The sequence below is a fragment of the Salvelinus sp. IW2-2015 genome, linkage group LG6.2 (assembly GCF_002910315.2).
Source record: "Salvelinus sp. IW2-2015 linkage group LG6.2, ASM291031v2, whole genome shotgun sequence".
Classification (NCBI taxonomy): domain Eukaryota; kingdom Metazoa; phylum Chordata; class Actinopteri; order Salmoniformes; family Salmonidae; genus Salvelinus; species Salvelinus sp. IW2-2015.
In genome coordinates this window covers 1032341-1052069 of record NC_036846.1, presented here as the reverse complement: position 1 = coordinate 1052069, position 19729 = coordinate 1032341, and the positions used below count along the sequence as shown (strand labels likewise).

Sequence of the window (19729 nt, the reverse complement as noted above, 5' to 3'; positions counted from 1 at the left end):
ACATCGGCAAAGAAAAGCAATCTACAAGGAGGGGCATATAGGATTGCTTTTCTTAAAGGGGAAATGGCAAGATTTCTATTATGATGAATATGCTATTGATTTAGGTTGTTTTGCTTCTGTGAGTTATCTGCACGAATCCGGTTATTTTAGTTATGTATAGTGTAGGCTACTTTCCACAAACCATATACTTGTTATATAACTACGTAACTGCTGTAGGCCTATAACAAACTGTATTGACAGATTTCCAACTCATTAACTGTTACATGTGCTACTGCACAAACAAACAAGAACACTGATGATGATTTTATTTATTTCATATTGATCATCTTATTATGAGTATCTATTTATTCATTCATTGGACGTTGGATGCCCAGGATTCAGTAAAGGCAGTGAAAGGATGAATAGGTGAAAATCTGGTGATGTGCCCTTGAACAAGGTACTTAACCCCAATTGCTCCAGGGTCGCCATTGATAACGGCAGACCCGGGCCGTGATCCCACTCTTCGAGGGTGTCTCAAGTGGAGTTGGGATATGCAAAAAAACATATTTCTAATTCACACACAGTGGTGGAAAAAGTACCCAATTCTCATACTTAAGTAAAAGTAAATGTAATTTATAAAATGTACTTAAGTATCAAAAGTAAAAGTATAAATCATTTCAAATTCCTTAGATTAAGCAAACCAGACGGCACGATTTTCTTGKTTTTTAAATGTATGGATAGCCAGGGGCACACTCCAACACTCAGACATAATTTACAAACGAAGCATTTGTGTTTAGTGAGTCCACCAGATCAGAGACAGGAGAGATGACCAGGGATGTTCTCTTGATAAGTGTGTGAATTGGACCATTTTCCTGTTCTGCTAAGAATTTAAAATGTAACAAGTACTTTTGGGTGTCAGGGAAAATGTATGGAGTAAAAARTACATTATTTTCTTTAGGAATATAGTGAAGTAAAAGTAAAAGTTGTCAACAAAAAAAAAGAGTAAAATACAGATACCAAAAAAGACGACTTAAGTAGTACTTTAAAGTATTTTTACTTCAGTACTTTACATCACTTTTCACATATGCGTGTTATACACACTTGTACATGTGAAATAGGACAAATTGAAGTACCCACCCAATTATTATATATTTTTTAGATCAACAACAAGGAATTGGACAAGGAATTGTCCTGGTATTATGGAAAGCAGGAAAACTAACAAAAACAAATCAACAGACAGAAATAGCTTTAACCGAAATGAGAGATCACATATGGGATGTACAGCCAAAGCAAGATTTTGTTGTCAAATATGACTCTCTAAATGCCTTCAGAATTCTGGCCAATGTTGACTCCAATGCGTCCCACAGTCCCACAGTTGTGCCAAGTTGGCTGGATTTCCTTTGGGTGGTGGACCATTCTTGATACACATGGGAAACTGTAGAGCGTGAAAAACCCAGCAGCTCCTGACACAAACTGGTGCGCCTGGCACCTACTACCATACCCAGTTTTATCTCAATCTCTTCAATCAAAGACTCAATCATGGACACTCTTACTGACAGTTGTGGCTGCTTTGTGTGATGTATTATTGTCTCTACCTTCTTGCCCTTTGTGCTTTTGTCTGTGCCCAATAATGTTTGTACCATGTTTTGTGCTACTACCATGTTGTGTTGCTACCATGTTGTTGTTATGTTGTGTTGCTACCATGCTGTGTTGTCATGTGTTGCTGCCTTGCTATGTTGTTGTCTTAGGTCTCTCTTTATGTAGTGTGGTGTTGTCTCTCTTGTCGTGATGTGTATTTTGTCCTATATTTATTATTTATTTATTTTAATTTTAAATCCCAGCCCTCGTCCCCGCAGGAGATATTTTGCCTTTTGTAGGCCACCTTTGTAAATAAGAATTTGTTCTTAGATGACTTGACTAGTTAAATAAAGGTTAAATAAAAATACATTTTAAAAAGGCAGTTAAAACCTCTTAAGGATCTAACCTTTTTTTCAATTTTCGCCTAAAATGACATACCCAAGTCCTGTAACTCAGGACCTGAAGCAAGGATATACATATTCTTGATACCATTTGAAAGGAAACACTTTGAAGTTTGTGGAAATAAACATAACACATTAGATCTGGTAAAAGATAATACAAACCAAAAACATGCATTTTCTATTTTTTTGCTTGTTCCATCATCTTTGAAATGCAAGAAAAAGGTCATCATTTGATATTGCAGTTTAGGCGCAATTTAGATTTTGGCCACTAGAAGGCAGCAGTGTGTCCAAAGTTGCAGATTGATCCAGTGAAGCATTGCAATACTGCATAGTATTTTGTATCAAGTCTGTCCAAATGTGCCGAATTGGTCAATTGATACATTTTCAAGTACATAACTATAGAGAACATACAAACATGATATGGCAATACAAAATGTAAGTTTACACACTCCCAGGAATGTCATTCATGATGGATCATTATACAGTACACTAACTTTCACACATCTGTAGAACCCAGTTAATTTTTGTATTTTTACTTAACAAGGCAAGTCAGTTTTAACTTTTTTTTTTWAATTTCACCTTTATTTAACCAGGTAGGCTAAGTTCTCATTTACAACTGCGACCTGGCAAAGCAGTGCGTCACAAACAACAACACAGAGTTACACATGGAAGAAACAAACATACAGTCAAATAATACAATAGAAAAAGTCTATATACAGTGTGTGCAAATGAGGTAGGTAGGAACAAATTCTTATTTACAATGACGGCATAATTGCCTCATTCAGGGGCAGAACGAGAGATTTTTACCTTGTCAGCTCGGGGATTCGTTTTAGCAACCTTTCGGTTACTAGTCCAATGCTCTAACCACTAGGCTACCTGCATTTGAATATATAAATGTATTTTATCAAACAAAACTATGCTACATTTTTATCTCTGGGACCCTCAGGATGACAAATCACCTTCAGAGGTGAATGTATCAAACCAGTTCCCGTGATAAAAGTTTTTGTTGTTGTGCACTCTCCTCAAACAATAGCATGGTATTTTTTTGCTACTGTAAATTGGACAGTGCAGTTAGATTAACGAGAATTTAAACTTTCTGCCCACATAAGACATGTGTCTATGTTCCCGAAAGTGTTCTGTTACTTACAACGTCATTCTAGTCACATTGCAAACGTTAGCGCACGTTAGCATCAACCGCCCCGGTATAGGGACACCGATCCCGTAGAGGTTTAAATCTTTTGTCTTGCCCATTCACCCTCTGAATGGTACATTTACACAATGCCTCAAGACATAAAAATCCTTCTTTAATCTGTCTCCTCCCCTTCATCTACACTGATTGAAGTGGATTGAACAAGTGACATCAATAAGGGATCATAGCTTCACCTGGATTCACCTGGTCAGTCTAAATCATGGAAAGAGCAGGTATTCATAATGTTTTGTATACTCAGTGTGTAGGGAATAATGCTGTTTTCGTAACCAAGTGGGAGGAGGGAATTGACCAGTTGTGAAGTTGTAAATACCATTTGGATGCATTCACGTGCTTTGAACTTGTTGAGAAACGCTGACTGTCTAATGGCCAACAAGCTACATAAACCATAAACTATAAGTACAGCTATCATGCTTGTTAACAATTTATGGTTTAAAAAAAAATATTAGTAGATTTCTTAAAACAATTAAAGTTTTGTTGTTGCATTTAACTGCCGGAAATGCTGTTGTCAAGGTTATTTCCTTAGTAGGTGACGTCAGAGATCAACATGTGGGAGAAGTGGGAGCTCATGTCATGTTCAAAACTGCTGGGAACTCAGAAATCTCCAACATCCGACTTCAGTGCATTCAAGATAACTGGGAACTCTGAAAGAAACTAGCTCCGACCAGGATTTTTTTTTAATAGTCATCTTTTATTTATTTAACTAGGCAAGTCAGTTAAGAACAAATTCTTATTTACAATGATGGCCTACCCCGCCCAAATCCTAACCACGCTGGGCCAATTGTGAGCCACCATATCAAGGCCAGTTGTGATACAGCCTGGAATTGAACCAGGGTCTGTAGTGACACCTCTAGCACTGAGATGCAGTTCCTTCGACCACTGTGCCACTCGGGAGCCCCTGTACCTGTGACAGTGAGGCGAACGGTCTCATAGGTGAATCTAGAGGACAGTTTGATAGAGTAGAGCCCCTGGTCACGGTGGGTGACGTCCTTCAACTATAAACACACAATAGTGCTTAGCATAGAAGAACACACACACACTTAAACACACGTTATGTTCTTCTATCCTCGTGGGGATCTAAAATTAATTTCCATTCAAAATCGTATTTTCCCTGAACTTAACCCCCAACCCCTTACATTAATTCTAACCATAACCCTAAACTTAACGCCTAAGCTTAAAATAACCTTTTTCCCTATGGGACTCCCAATCACGGCTGGTTGTGATACAGACTGGAATCAAACCAGGGTCTGTAGTGACACCTCTAGCACTGAGATGCAGTGCCTTAGACCGCTGTGCCACTCAGGAACCAACTCAGAATTCTAAGTCAGAAACTCAAGCATCTTTCTAGAGCTCCAACTTTCTGACCTGAAGATCACTGACGTCATGAATTGATCCGCCCCCCCCCCCCCTGTTCAAGTGGAACGCAACATGCAGCTACAGGGGATACAAATTAAAGTGGTATTTGTGACCTCTCTCAAACCAATTAATTGTACACACGTTATGTTTTACGTGCTAGTCGGAACTTGGAAACTCTGACATTTCCGACTTGCTAACTGATTGAACGTGTATAACTACAACCAGTTAGCATGTCGGGCATTTCTGAGTTTCCTAGTTCCGACTAGCACGTAAATGCRGTATCTCAACGCATCCAAGAGAGATTCTCGTTTGGAAAAAAAGACCGTCCGCCATCATTTCTCCTCCGTGACCCGTGTTCGAGGAGCGTGTCATTTCGTTAGTAGGGTCGTCACTATTTACTACAGCCACAAACTCATAAGCCCCGCCTATTTCTACAATTGATCTTTTTAAAATGTTATTTTAAACCTAACCTTAACACAAACCTTAACCACACTGATAACCTTGTGCCTTACCCTAACCTTAAATTAAGACCAAAAATWAAAAAAATGTTTTAATGAATTTGTACGATAATAGACCATTTTGACTTTGTGGCTGTGCTATCTAGTGGACACCCTTTAGTAGGCAAACAGAAGTGTCCTCTCCTCAAAAGCGACCTTTCATCGAGGATACTCATGTAAATCCTATTTTTAACGCAGAATACTTTTTAAATCTGCTTTTGTTTTGTCAGAGGAGAAAAACATGCACAAGTTTAAAAACAATATGCTACTTACTGTTTTATTCATAAAAATGTCTTGCACAACTCACTTCATTTAAAAAATAATTTTACACATTTATTTAGGGATTTCTGTAAACCTTATCTGCCTAATGACGCGGTAGTGGGGAATGGATTCCAATAGTTACAATAGCCACTATTGGAGGAAAAGGTCAGAGGGGCGGGACTTCTGTCTTTCTCATCCAATGGATTTTGAGAAGGAGGAGAGGAGACAGGACGCAAGGAGATTCTCCCAATGAGTCTCTCCCAATGAGTCTCTCTCAGGAATCGAATGCAGTACTGCACATGCGCAATGTTGTTTGCCCTACACTTGGTAAGTGGTGCCACATAGCGCACTGTGTGAAGTGTTCCTTTAGTGCACACGTTGAAATGTCATYGTGAACACTAAACAATCAGCAAACTTAGCTACAACTGTAGGAAGATTCGGGACGTTATTTCAAGCAGTTCTTCTGACGTTTCCCGTCCTTCGGAGGATGCATACTGCACAGAAGATCATGAAGGTTTTCATAACAAGACGCATCCCACAGGAGGGATTGAAGATTCTGTCACAGGCTGGAGTGTATGTAGCCAGCAGATCCGATTTGCTCGCTTACGGCTGCACTAGGGTCGTACAGCATTCCTGTGTATATTATGACACTGCAGAGATGGCACAAAATATGGCTCGGGAAAACATATCTCAATCCAGGGGTGAGAAATGCTTTGAACTCCAAATTGCCCCATTATCCCAACTGTTACACCAAGAAGATTGAATGACTGCACATTTTTGGGAAACTGTCCTTTTCGTCCTCATGCTACATAGCAGAAGCCGCAGCAGCCATTTTGGAATGGCACTGTCAGCCAATCTGCTCATCTGTTGTTCAACGTGACCTGACATTCCATAATGGCTGCTGTTGCAACTGCTAGTTGACAAGAGGATTAAAACGTCAGTTTACTTAATTAAGGATTCTTGGTGTAACAGTTGGGATAATGGAACAATTCGGAATGTTGTCCGACCCTAGTGCAGCTGTAAGCAAGCAGGTCAGATCTGCTGGCGAGAGTGTGGTAACCTATAGCCAGGTACAACTAATATAGCCAAGTACATATCAACTCCACGGAGTTGAGATATACTYGGCTGACTAGCCTAATGAGTTTTTCATGCGCTGTCACTTTTCATCTATCATGCATGCCTGTGTCTGTGTGACGTCTAAGGATTTGTGTCATAGTAGTGCTACTTAATTCWAGTGCTAGTCTACTTACTGCTGTATAAATGCATTGCACACATTTTCACACACATATGAAGTGGAGGGTAATTGTTACACCATGTGTTCTAAAGGTGAAAGTTCACTGGAGTTGTTGATGACCTTTATTCCAGGTCACACGTTATAGCAGGTACTCTGAACTTGTAATAAGGTTCCTAAGGCGTTATAACACTTACAAACATCTATGCAACATTTAATAAAAGTAAAGAGGTATAATAAAGATTAAAGCGAAGGGTTAGGTCATCTATAAGGGGAAGGAAAAAGAGACGGACACCTTGAAAAAACAGACAGACCATCCAGAATACACGGAAAATACTGTACTATGAAGGAAATGTTCTAAATTGTCTTTGACTCATCTTAATCTAGTCTCTCCCCTTTTACCTCCCATCTCCCTCGTTTCCATGGAAACAGATGTAAGGTTTCACTGTGGGACTCGGATGAGCCTGTTCCAAGGGCGGAGCTTCTGAAGGGTGTGGCGGRGGCCCATGGGCTGCTGTGTCTCCTGTCGGACAAGATCGACACTGAAGTTCTGGACGCAGCAGGTACACTGGACATATCCTGGATCAGATGAACTCGAACAGCACCTCTCAGTATTTTCCAATATATGGAATTCACGATGCTGCTAGACATGTATTAAACAGTATATGTGTTGTATGATAGTTCCCATTCAGTCTTTTCCTAACACGTAACTATGGATTTGTGTCCAGGTCCAAACCTGAAGGTGATAAGTACCTTATCTGTCGGATTTGACCACATGGCCATGGATGAGATCAAGAAACGGTAAGACTAACTATCAAATGCCTTATCCTCACATCTAAGTCAGCAACTCTCATTGTGCCGTCCTCTCCATGTTCTGTGCAGAGGGGTGCGTGTGGGCTATACTCCAGACGTCCTGACTGATGCCACGGCGGAGCTGACCGTCGCCCTGCTCCTGGCTACAGCTCGGCGGCTACCAGAGGGCGTGGTGGAGGTTATAAAGTCAGTACCTAATAAACACACAGATACATTTCCCTCAATTAGACTCCAGCTCTGACATGTTGTACAGTGATACTTTATGGATGTGTTGCCTAACCAAACTTCTATCTAAAATTATTATGAGTACAACAGAATGTGTCCTCAATTCACTTTTTTAAATATCTCTCTCTCTCTCTCAGTGGAGGCTGGAGCACCTGGAAACCTCTGTGGTTGTGTGGTTATGGTCTGTCAGGCAGCACTGTTGGTGTCATTGGACTGGGACGCATAGGTAGAGTGACGGTGATTGCTGGATTGACCTACTGGATTCTGTGACTCCTGCCCTTAGTGAGGTCTATACAATCCATATAGTAGCTGAAAGGGCATGACAAAAGGGCTTATTCATTGCTTGATTGATTGATTGTCTGGTGTCAATGCTGTGTTCCCTCAGGTATGGCCATAGCCAGGAGGCTGAAACCGTTTGGAGTGAAGAAGCTCCTGTACTCTGGAAGGACAGCCAAATCATATGCTGCTGAAGTGGAAGGAGAATACGGTGAGCAGGGGTGGAAGGGCTTGGGGAAACAGCAAAGTCCAAGAGGGTGACAATCAGATGAGATGTTTATTTGATTGTTTCTTCCTCTCTCTTCTGCCCTCCTCTCTGTTGCAGTGCCCTTGGACACGCTGGTGTCTGAGAGTGATTTTGTTGTGGTGTCCTGCGCCCTCACACCAGATACCCAGGGGCTGTGTAACAAGGACTTCTTCTGCAAGATGAAGAACACTGCTGTCTTCATCAACACCAGCAGGTACTCCATTAAACACGTAGCGCAGTGCCAAACCAACCACACGGACTGGGTTTTGAAATGAACACAGTTTAAAGATATAAACATAGAGCTAACTTCCACTGTGTGTGTTATAGGGGTGCAGTAGTGAATCAGGAGGATCTGTATCAGGCTCTGTCCAGTGGTCAGATAGCTTGCGCTGGGCTGGATGTCACAACCCCAGAACCACTCCCCACCGACCACCCCCTCCTCACCCTCAAAAACTGTGGTGAGTTAATAGGGTCATGAGAGAAGCGGAGGGAGGAAGGCCGTTTACTGAGGCATCTCTGTTGTGTCGTCTATTGGTTTCTCTCTGATCGTTGTTGTGATGTTTCCAGATGAATTAATCGAATTTCTTTCTTAAGTCTTCTCATTGAAATCAACCAGTTATTTTGCGACCAAATCTCTGCAGTGCGATCATGTCCYTGCTAATACATTTCCCCTCCTCTCTCCACCTGCAGTGGTCTTACCCCACATTGGCAGTGCCACCTACTCCACACGTGGCATCATGGCAGAGCTGTCCGCCAACAACCTGCTGGCAGGCCTACGGGGCACAGACATGCCGAGCGAACTCAAATTCTAGTGCTGCTCTACAACTATTCAACTCTGCCTCTGTCCTCCTTAGAATCATTTTGGTCACCCAATCAGTAGTCATTACCAGGAAGGTTAGAGCCGTAAGTGACCAGGAAATAAATCTGTGTTGGAGTATTGCAGTTGTATTAACATGCTCTCCAAACATGAAGGTCAACTTTTGCCTCTTGCTCTTAGATCTTACAATGTTTATAAGAAATAACTCATTTGTGGTATGTGACTTGAATTTTGAAGGAGGAAGTGTATAGTATTAGCGTTTGAGAACATGCCTTGGCACTCTAACAGCGCTTCTAAGAGTCAGCCATGGCTTCCTTTGAAAGACGTAGATAAGCACTACAATGAGTGCACACACTACTAATTCATTACAGTGGCCTTCTCGTTCTTATGAAACACTTTCTGTCAAATGTAATCGTACAAAATACTTAACTAAAATAGTAAATGAGTAGTTGTGATGGTAATGTTCTGTTGTTCTCATTCCAGTTGAGATGTGTGTTTAACATGTTGAGATGCATCTCAGTTGTCTAGTTGTGCATAAGATAAACACTCCATCTCCAATTCATTTGTTTCAAATTCTATGGTAAAACACTCCATCTGTAGTCTAACACGCTGTCATTCTGGCTTTGTTTTTTAATAAAGCGTTATGTTCAATGTAGAAATGTGTGAACATATTATTTTCCCCATTAAAAATAATTCTAGAGCCTTGAATAAATTAACAATGAATAAAGTTACCAGAATAGAACATATGGGCTCCCGAGTGGCGCAGAGGTCTAAGGCACTGCATCTCAGTGCCAGAGGCGTCACGACAGACCCTGGTTCGATTCCAGGCTGTATCACAACCGGCCGTGATTGGGAGTCCCATAGGGTGGCACACTATTGGCCCAGCGTCGTCTGGGTTTGGCCGGGGTAGGCCGTCATTGTAAATAAGAATTTGTTCTTAACTGACTTGCCTAGTTAAAGACATTAAACATTAAAAGACAGTAGTCAGGGATCAGTGTGGTTCCAATGTAGCTTATTTCCATCCCTCTTCAATAGTGATCCTACTTAGAAATAGTGTGTGATGTAATGCATGGTAAATATTCTCTCAAAGAGTTCCATTCTCTCCCCACATGTTCCATGATAACACGTTGCATTTGATGTTACAGTCATCTTCTAGAGTATATAGTGCAGTAGGAAAGTATACAGAAGGTTTTCAGACCCCTTCGCTTTTTCCACATTTTGTTACGTTACAGCCTTATTCTAAAATTGATTAAATCATTTCCCCCCTCAATCTACACACAATACACCATAATGACAAAGCGAGAAAAAAAAAATGTTTTTAAACGTTTGCCAATTTATGAAAAATATAAGTATTAAGTATTCAGACTCTTTGCTATGAGACTCGGAAATGAGCTCAGGTGCATCCTGTTTCCATTGATCATTCTTAAGATGTTTATACAACTTGATTGGAATCCACCTGTGGTAAATTCAATTTGATTGGACATGATTTGGAAAGGCACACACCTGTCTATATAAGGTCCCACAGTTGACAGGGCATGTCAGAACAAAAACCAAGCCATGAGGTCAAAGGAATTGTCCGTAGAGCTCCGAGACAGGATTGTGTCAAGGCTCAGATCTGGGGAAGGGTACCAAAAAATGTGTGCAGAATTGAAGGTCCCCAAGAACACAGTGGCCTCCATCGTTCTACAATGGAAGAAGTTTGGAACCACCAAGACCCTTCCTAGAGCTGGCCGCCTGGCCAAACTGAGCAATCGGGGGAGAAGGACCTTGGTCAGGGAGGTGACCAAGAACCTGATGGTCACTCTGATAGAGCTCAAGAGTTCCTCTGGAGATGGGAGAAGCTTCCAGAAGGACAACCATCTCTGCAGCACTCCACCAATCAGGCCTTTATGGTAGAGTGGCCAGATGGAAGTGGGGATGTTTTTTAGTAGCAGGAACTGGGAGACTAGTCAGGGTCGAACGAAAGATGAACGGAGCAAAGTACAGAGAGATCCTTGATGAAAACTTGCTCCAGAGCGCTCAGGACCTCAGACTGGGGTGAAGGTTCACCTTCCAACAGGACAACAACCCTAAGCACACAGCGAAGACAACGCAGGAGCGGCTTCGGGACAAGTCTATGAATGTCCTTGAGTGGCCCAGCCAGAGCCCGGAATTGAACTTGATCGAACATCTCTGTAAAGACCTGAAAATAGCGGAAAATAGCTGTGCAGTTTACATACACTTAGGTTGGAGTCATTAAAACTAGTTTTTCAACCACTCCACACATTTCTTRTTAACAAACTATAGTTTTGGCAAGTCGGTTAGGACATCTACTTTGTGCATGACACAATACATTTTTCCAACAATTGTTTACAGACAGATTATTTCACTTATAATTGTCACGATCGTCAATGGGAGAGAGAGAGGACCAAGGCGCAGCGTGATATGAATACATCTTCTTTTATTTTACGACGAAGATGAACACGAAACGAAACACTTATACAAACTATACAAAACAACAAACAACCGTGAAGCTACAAATGAAAGTGCACACACAAGCTACTTACGTTCAACATAGACAATCTCCCACAATCACCTAAAGCCTATGGCTGCCTTAAATATGGCTCCCAATCAGAGACAACAATAACCAGCTGTCTCTGATTGAGAACCAAACCAGGCAACCATAGACTTTCCTAGAACTCTCTCCTGAACACAACCCCATACAACACCCCCTAAACAATACACACACCCTAAACTAGACAAAACACACAAACTTCCCATGTCACACCCTGACCTAACTAAAATAATAAAGAAAACAAAGAATACTAAGGCCAGGGCGTGACAATAATTCACTGTATCACAATTCCAGTGGGTCAGAAGTTTACATAGACTAACTTGACTGTGCCTTTAAACAGCTTGGAAAATTCCAGAAAATTATGTCATGGCTTTAGAAGCTTCTGATAGGCTAATTGACATCATTTGAGTCAATTAGAGGTGTACCTGTGGATGTATTTCAAGGCCTACCTTCAAACTCAGTSCCTCTGCTTGATAACATGGGAAAAATCTAAAGAAATCAGCCAAGACCTCAGAAAAAAATTTGTTGMCCTCCACAAGTCTGGTTCATCCTTGGGAGCAATTTCCAAACGCCTGCAGGTACCACGTTCATCTGTACAAACAATAGTACACAAGTATAAACACCATGGGCCCACGCAGTCATCATACCACTCAGGAAGGAGACGCGTTCTGTCTCCTAGAGATGAACGTAGTTTGGTGCGAAAGGTGCAAATCAATYCCAGAACAACAGCAAAGGACCTTGTGAAGATGCTGGAGGAAACAGGTACAAAAGTATCTATATCCACAGTAAAACGAGTCCTATATCGACATAACCTGAAAGGCCGCTCAACAAGGAAGAAGCCACTGCTCCAAAACCGTCATAAAAAAGCCAGACTACAGTTTACTACTGCACATGGGGACATGGAGGATGAAGCCGTTGCTGAAACTGTGGCCCTCGGCGGCGAGGAGCTGCTGGAAGGGGACAATGGTTACTGAGAACATAAGGGAGGAAGAGGACGCAGAGTAGAAAGAGGAGGCGTTTGTTGCCTCTCAGCTTTGAAGTGACCTAACAGCCTCATTGCCTTCTACCTGAGCCTCACTGATGGTGGTGTTTAGGAGGCTGTCGTCTCCTAAAGGCCCACTGCCAAGCTGACTTATGGGGTTGAGAATGCAGGAAAGGCCCAGGTCTTGGTTTGCTATCTAGGCCCTCGTTGTCAGACGACCCATCTCCTCCATCCATGTTGTCTTGGAGTGGGTATGTCTCTGTCTGAGGAGCAGAGCTAGATTAGGGGTTGGATGAGCTTGCATCATCTCCCTTCGGGCTGAGTATGTCTTTCTCTTCGTTTGCTGGCTCATCCTGTGTCCTCGGATGGGAATGGAGGATCATTGAACACACCTGGTGTGTCTGGATAGGAGGAGTTCACCTGCTCACTCTTCACCCCTACATCCATCTTCTGATCATTATCCCTCCTCTCCCACTTTCACTTTAAACATGATCCCTCCATTCACCAGAGAACCCTCTGTGTGACCCTCTCCCCCATCCCTCCCACACTACTATCTGATTGGCTAGGAAGCTGTATCTCTTCTTGTATTACTACTCCCCGTCTCATACTTTATTATTCCTCGTCACCCTTGGCGAGCCCTCCTCGTGATTCTCCTCAGAGAGCCTGCCCCCGTTCTGCTTGCTGTCCAGCCTCTCCTCCTGAAACACTTGGGGAGACGAGTTATTGCGTTTGTGAAGACGGCATCTGGGGAAAGCAGCATGTTGCTCAATGCCTCCACCTGCTCCAACCCCTCCATCCCTGCCTCCAGCCGGGCTAGCCTCTGCCCCGGTTTCCCTTTTGTCGAGGCTCCCTTCCAGAGCTGATGTGACCAGTCTGAGCCCCAGCTGCCGGAGCAGGACAAATCTCTGCTACCTGGAGTTGACCGCAGCCGTRGCTACTGCCTGGGTTGGAGACTGCCTCAGGTGCTGCTGGTCCACTGCATGGCTGAACTGCTGCTGCTGCTGCACTTGTAACCTCCAACCACACGGGGGTGATGTGAGGAAATTGTGTGAGGTGGAGGTGAGATGGCGCTTGCAGGCCTTGACCACAGTGTTGAGGTGCAGGTGGGAGGCAGCCAGGAGCACGTCCGTTATATTAGATGCCCCCAGAGTGAGAGCGGAGGTGTAGATCATGTCCAGCAGGACAGAGAAAGCCTCAGGGTTCACCACCTCTGGGTCCAGCTCCATCACACTGGCTCCTTCAGCGCCGCCTCCTTCATCCCCCTCCACTGCATTAAGAAGGGCCCTGAAGTGTGTACTGCAGGCTGCCAGGATGGAGCGGTGGGCCCTGAAGTGTTGGCCCCCCACACACACTAACACGCTGGTGTTTTAACTGCTGTAAGATGTGCTCGAAGTGACCAGGGAAGTCCATCTCAGCCTGAGGGATGAACATGAGGAATGGTCAAACTGAATGGTCAGGCAGAGACAAGACTCAGTGTCAGTGAACTGATGTAACTCCTGATAGATCTCATAAACACTAAACCCAGACAAGCTTGGGTTATGGGTAACGAGCAATGGGCAGCTCTGTCGCAATAGATGCAATGCTAGTAATAACAAAAACTATGATGAAAATGTAATGTCTATGGACTCATTTGATTGGTCTAAAGGTCTGACACTGTAGACCACTTCTGTCCTTGCAAATATCAGTTACTAATTATATGAAAAACAGAATAAAACAACAACTAATTTATTGTGCAATGTCCCGATGCTCATGCCTGGAATAACCTATGAAAGTACCACCTACTTTCCGGTGCCAGTCCCATACTGTTTTTGAATAGGCTTCTAGGTTAAATCATCAAATTCATGAAGACGTGGTCATTTAAGATTTATGTAAAATTATAATATTCATGGGTTAATTTTACTTCTACATGATGCCTTTCATGAAGGTTTTCAACTGTGTTTTGTTTTGAAAACCTTCATAAAAGGCAGTGGGGTAAAGGTAMATTTATCCACAAAAACAAATATAATTTTACATATATCTTAATTAACCCCATTTTCATGAATTTGATGATATAATCTTGACATACATTAAAAATCAGTATGAGACTTGCACCAGGAAGTGGGTGGGACATTCATAGCATATCCAAGGGCTTTTCAACTACTGTATATTCTTGGGGTGGGGGCAGATTTCAAAAAGGATATTAACAGGGAGGCTAGACATTTTCTACATGGGCTTACTCTTCCTAAAACCAGTATAAAAACCAATGCACAAAGACAACTATAATCTTATAAAGCACGTTTAATTCAATTAAATGCTGCTAAATTCAAATTGTTTGAATAATGGAACACATTTGTATTTATAATGCAGTTGACTTGCATCACATTAATTAATTTCTACTTTCCTGTCCATTTTACATACATAGCTTGAATTTTTGTTTTTATTTAGACATAGGAAACCTTTTATGCATGGCTTATCTCATTTGACTAGCTTTTTCTGAGTTGTCTCTCCCCCCACACCAGCAGAGAATGGGCACCTATAACAAACTGCACCACCTCTGTGGGGACTTAAACTCCTCAAATCTCGTTGCAAAGCTTTCAGTTCATCTAAAAACTCCTACATCGTGGGAGGGATCTGTACTGATGACTGTGTGTAGGGAAATGGAGCGTTTTGTTTGGGCTCAAATCAGAGGACAAAAGAACACATTTATTTAGAAAATATGTACGTTTTTCAATCATGTCAATAACTGTTTTATCCCTCCCACGTAGTCGCAAATTAAGTCCATTCAACTGATTGAAGATGTCACACCCAAAACTCACATAGGCTGCTCTCTTGAGAGCAGTGTCGACCCGTCACTAAACAAATAGTTATATTGACTGCATCCAAGCTAGCTCGCTCATTAATGGCTTAATCGAAATTACTGATTGCCTCTTGTCCGCTTTTCGTCCCCTTATGCCATAGTTTGTACATCTCAATTTTCAGTAGAAACCACATTTGTTTAAGCAAGTCAGCCATATCAGCTATGTTTTTTTTAAAGGCAGTAAATGAGGCTGAATGAACTGTTTCGCTGCCAGACCAGGCTCCGCTGATAGCCAGGTGTAGCAGTGGTAAGACGTTGGGACAGCTTTATGTAGGCCCTAACAGTTTGTGGGCACCGTTTGACACCGTATAAGTGTAAGAAATTGTATAAGATACTGGTAACTTGTTTTAACCACTTCTCAACATAAGCTATTCTTGGCACAAATGCACCCATTCCCACTACTTTGTCAGACACACACACATCCCTCCCCCATGAATAGGGCCTGTGAAAACAAACGCACATGCCAGGATGCCTTTGGATGTGATTAGGACAAAGAACTGTGGGAAGGGCCAATGGAAACGTCGACATCAGGCCGAACAGGATTACCCACGACCCAGATCGACCAATCGAAGGCCAGACGACAAGATCAACCTACTTTGCTTGTTGCCTATATAATCTGTATGTACTGCTTAGAGGGGCTCTCTTCTCCGACGATTTCATAAGAATCTGACAGAAAGGGGCCGTGCACGTTTTTGCCTGATATCTTTACACTTGAATAAACGGCCTTATTTATAAAATTATCCACCTCGTCCTATGTCTCCACTTGTTCTCCTGTCTCCAGTAAACGTTTTACTAACAATCAGCACAATTTAATGTATTCTTTAGTGGCTTTACTGGCATGCATCCCACTTTTCTTTTTTGCCCCACCAATATTTACATGCTAAAATCGCCACTGCTTGAGAGCATTACCCTTGCTTAGCCACCGAAAGTCATTATGTAATAGAAGATCATGGAGCTCAGCAAACTACGAAACAAGCAATGTTAGGGTATATGTTGATCGGATAAAGTTTATGATAGTCATAACTGAGTGTCCATGATGTTTTTTAACTCACCGCTGAGATAAACGCAAAGCACACTGGTGTATCAGGCAGTGCAGTGATCTCATCTGCGGTGAAAGAGACAGTTAGCAGCTCTGATTGGCTGTAACTGGTATGTTGGGTGATATTGATCGACAGAATTTAAAGGGCAGGATTTTATGGATATTTATGAGTCTCTATCTACATAGAACCCGTCGGGTGATTGGTTGAGTCTTCTTGAGTGCGTGCTTGACTCTGAGCCTTACCAAAACGAGGTGGATAATTTATATCGCCTCATATCTGAAACCAGTAGTAACCACTTCACTGACAGTTACCATGAAATTAAAATACAAATCTGACAATAACATTGTCGCTGAGGAGGGCTTGCTAACTAACTACGGTGTTTGATTCATATCAGTCGTTTTCTTATAAAACAGCTCAGATAGATAGCGAAATCCTAATTCGCGACGTTAGCTAGACTCATAGGTTAGATATGATTCCATCATTGGCAACAACTGGCTAAATTACTAGTTCGTTTTCAGCCAAATATGTTCAACTCGTTGCTAGTTTATCTAGTGACCACCGCATTTATAAGGACAGCTACTGACTAAAATGTAGCTAACAAGCTGGCTCACAATGGCCATTCACTAGCCAGCTAGCTAGCTAATCGAATACGCCAAATAAACAGCTATCTAGACTAGATTTGGGAGCTCATGGGCACACAGGCTACCTTAGCCAACTGGTTAGAGGTGATTACACTACGGGCAACAATAAATGGCCATAAATTCGTTTTCAGATAAATATTTTCAACTCTTCAATTTATCCACTGTCCACCACATTTAGGATAGCTAATTACTGAAGTGTATACTGAACAAAAATATAAAAGCAACATGTAAAGTGTTGGTTCCATTTTTTCATGAGCTGAAATAAAAGATCCCCCAAAAAATCCAGTTTATTTCTCTCAAATTTTGTGCAAATTTGTTTACATCCCTCTTAGTGAGCATTTATCATTTGCCAAGATAATCCATCCACCTGACAGGTGTGGCATATCACAAAGATGATTAAACAGCATGATCATTACACAGGTGCACCTTGTGCTGGGGCAATAAAAGGACACTAACATGTGCAGTATTGTCACAACACAATGCCACAGATGTCAAGTTGAGGGAGCATGCAATTGGCATGCTGACTGCAGCAATGTCCACCAGAGCTGTTGCCAGATAATTGAATGTTCATTTCTCTACCATAAACCACCTCCGATGTCATTTTAGAGAATTTGGCAGTACATCCAACCAGCCTGACAACCGCATACCATGTGTAACCACGCCAGCCCAGGACCTCCACATCCACATTTTTCACATGCGGGATCGTCTGAGGGAGGAAGGGGTGCTCAGGAGTATTTATGTCTGTAATAAATAACTTTTGTGGGGAAAAACTAATTCTGATTGACTGGGCATGGCTCCCAAAGGGGTGAACCTATGACCTCCCAGGCCCACCCATGGCTGCGCCTTCTTGCTCGCACTTCATTCGTGCATGCATCCCGTCCCTTCTTAAGTAATAATATATGACAATATTTTGCAACCTTATCTGAAGAAAAAACCTGCATTTGAAATAATTGAATTGTCTGTTTACACTGATTCAGTTTTGAATGAAATTTCCAGCTTCATGGTCAGAATGCTGATGTCCTCAAAAAYAAGACAAGAGCGCCCCCCATTTGGCATATTCAGGTAATGATGGTTGCTGTACTGCGCTGCTTGAGAGTTCTTCTCCCTTGCCTTCATGATGCTGGAGTCCAAGGGGCAAGCAGTTATCTACGAGTGAAGCAAATTTGGCATAATACCCTCTACCAGCCTATTTGTTGTATATTGTATACCTGAGGATCTACAGAATATCTTCAAATCAAAACAGTTCAAGGGGTCTTGCTTTCGCAAGACATCTATACCTGATGATAATGAGAAAAAAAACATGCAATCAATATTTAAACATCTCTTCCCTTTATTGCATGTGATGACCAACAAAATTCAAATGTCCAATTACACAACACTCTCATTGAGGGACCATGGAAAATATTGCCAAAACACTCAAAACAAAATCAGATGTTCTCTTATTGAGCACTAACATAAAAGGCAACCATGAAAAATAACAGAGGACACATCGATGACTACAAATTACAACATCTTAATGTTCAAGTGCAATGGGACACACAACGTAATGTCTCCACTGTAGCCTATAAAGAAGTCTTCCATATAGGATCCGTATGATGGTGTTTAGCTCGCCGCTTTGTTAATTGTTCCCGTTATGGTGACGTCCATAGACCTTGTTGCATTAAACTGCCTGAGTGGGAATACTGGAGGCAGTTGGTCTCAAATACTGTCCAACTTCTTCAAGATATACGGAGCTGTGTGGGGGCAAAGGAAAAAAGTAGTCAAACCAAACTTAATGACTTAGTAAATTATCCATAAATGTTCCTTTTTGATTGAGGCGCTGTTTATGGTCAAAAAGATCTATCAAAGATCTTGGGGATATTATCTAGATTAATGACCATTCATTCTCATGCAAAGACCAGAAAGCTGGCTCCCAGGTCAAAAGAGGGGAACCATGTTTAGGGGTCACAACCTGATGGATAATTTGTAAAGGATCACGTCTAGTGATGTCATTGATTCTCTGTACATTCTCTAGTCTGAACACTGAGCAGGTGAGTAAAGTGAGTGCGACATGCATTACAGTCTGTGCTATCCTGGATCCTTGGGACCGCCCTACTCCATTGAAGGTGACATTTTAAATGGTTAGGCAAGGGTTATGTTTATGGTATGGTTAGGATTTAGGGATAGCACTGACCCATATATAATACAATATATTGTGAGATAATGGCAGTGTTCGAGAGTTGAAAAACCGTAACGTATCATGGGTAAATTGTGACTGACTGATCTATAAATAATAATGAGTAGTTATTTATGATGCAAGGTTCTTTGTAAGTCGGCAGTCGCTGACACTGTCGGCTGCAATGCAGAACAAGCACAACGTGTGCAACCCGAGAGCAATGTGAAAACCGATACTTACTGGCTCTGAGAAGGGCAATATAGATTAGAAAATTGCGCACGGACGAGATTACATCCTGTCGCATCTTTTTCTTCATCTCCTCTGGGTCCATTTTCGGCTCTAACCCCTCGAGTTTAAACATCTCGGCGTGGTCTGTAGAGGTTTTATATTCTATCCCTCACCTGGTTGTGATTTTATGGCTGAGGTTTCCTTAGTATTATGCTGGCCCTTTGGCTTGATTCTCGGAGCCCTACTCGTGCTTGTTGGCGGACGCGTGACTGTTTAAACCGGAAATTACGTTTAAGGGTTACTTTAAGTACAATGGCCGTAGAGGTACAAACTCTACAATGGGGGGGAAGGCAAAGCAATAAATATGTATTTATGAGGAATTTCTACCAACCCAAGACTTGCCTA

The 19729-nt window shown here is 42.1% G+C and overlaps 2 protein-coding genes and 1 pseudogene across 2 annotated transcripts; 1 reads left to right on the top strand and 2 right to left on the bottom strand.

Moving 5' to 3' along the window:
* Window positions 1-5588: 5588 nt before the first annotated feature.
* Window positions 5589-9008, top strand: LOC111965623 (glyoxylate reductase/hydroxypyruvate reductase). The gene is made up of 9 exons (XM_023989776.2): window positions 5589-5852; window positions 6943-7073; window positions 7239-7311; window positions 7393-7509; window positions 7686-7774; window positions 7934-8035; window positions 8150-8285; window positions 8399-8529; window positions 8762-9008. The coding sequence occupies exons 1-9, from the start codon at window positions 5767-5769 to the stop codon at window positions 8881-8883; spliced, it is 987 nt and encodes a 328-aa protein (XP_023845544.1). The 5' UTR covers window positions 5589-5766; the 3' UTR covers window positions 8884-9008.
* Window positions 9009-11270: 2262 nt separating this feature from the next.
* LOC139027930 (zinc finger and BTB domain-containing protein 5-like) lies at window positions 11271-13917 on the bottom strand (annotated as a pseudogene).
* A 4330-nt stretch (window positions 13918-18247) lies between these two features.
* LOC111965622 (mitochondrial import receptor subunit TOM5 homolog) lies at window positions 18248-19613 on the bottom strand. Its single transcript, XM_023989775.2, has 2 exons — window positions 19337-19613; window positions 18248-18674 (listed from the first exon to the last, which is right to left on the bottom strand). The coding sequence occupies exons 1-2, from the start codon at window positions 19455-19457 to the stop codon at window positions 18640-18642; spliced, it is 156 nt and encodes a 51-aa protein (XP_023845543.1). The 5' UTR covers window positions 19458-19613; the 3' UTR covers window positions 18248-18639.
* Window positions 19614-19729: the final 116 nt, after the last annotated feature.

What these genes read in the sequence shown, in the direction of transcription:
- LOC111965622 (XM_023989775.2), bottom strand. Translation starts at nt 19,457, where the DNA reads ATGTTTAAACTCGAGGGGTTAGAGCCGAAAATGGACCCAGAGGAGATG. An exon ending in TATTGCCCTTCTCAGAGCCA is followed by an intron (nt 18,675 to 19,336) that starts GTAAGTATCGGT and finishes GCCCCCACACAG; the next exon opens with CTCCGTATATCTTGAAGAAG.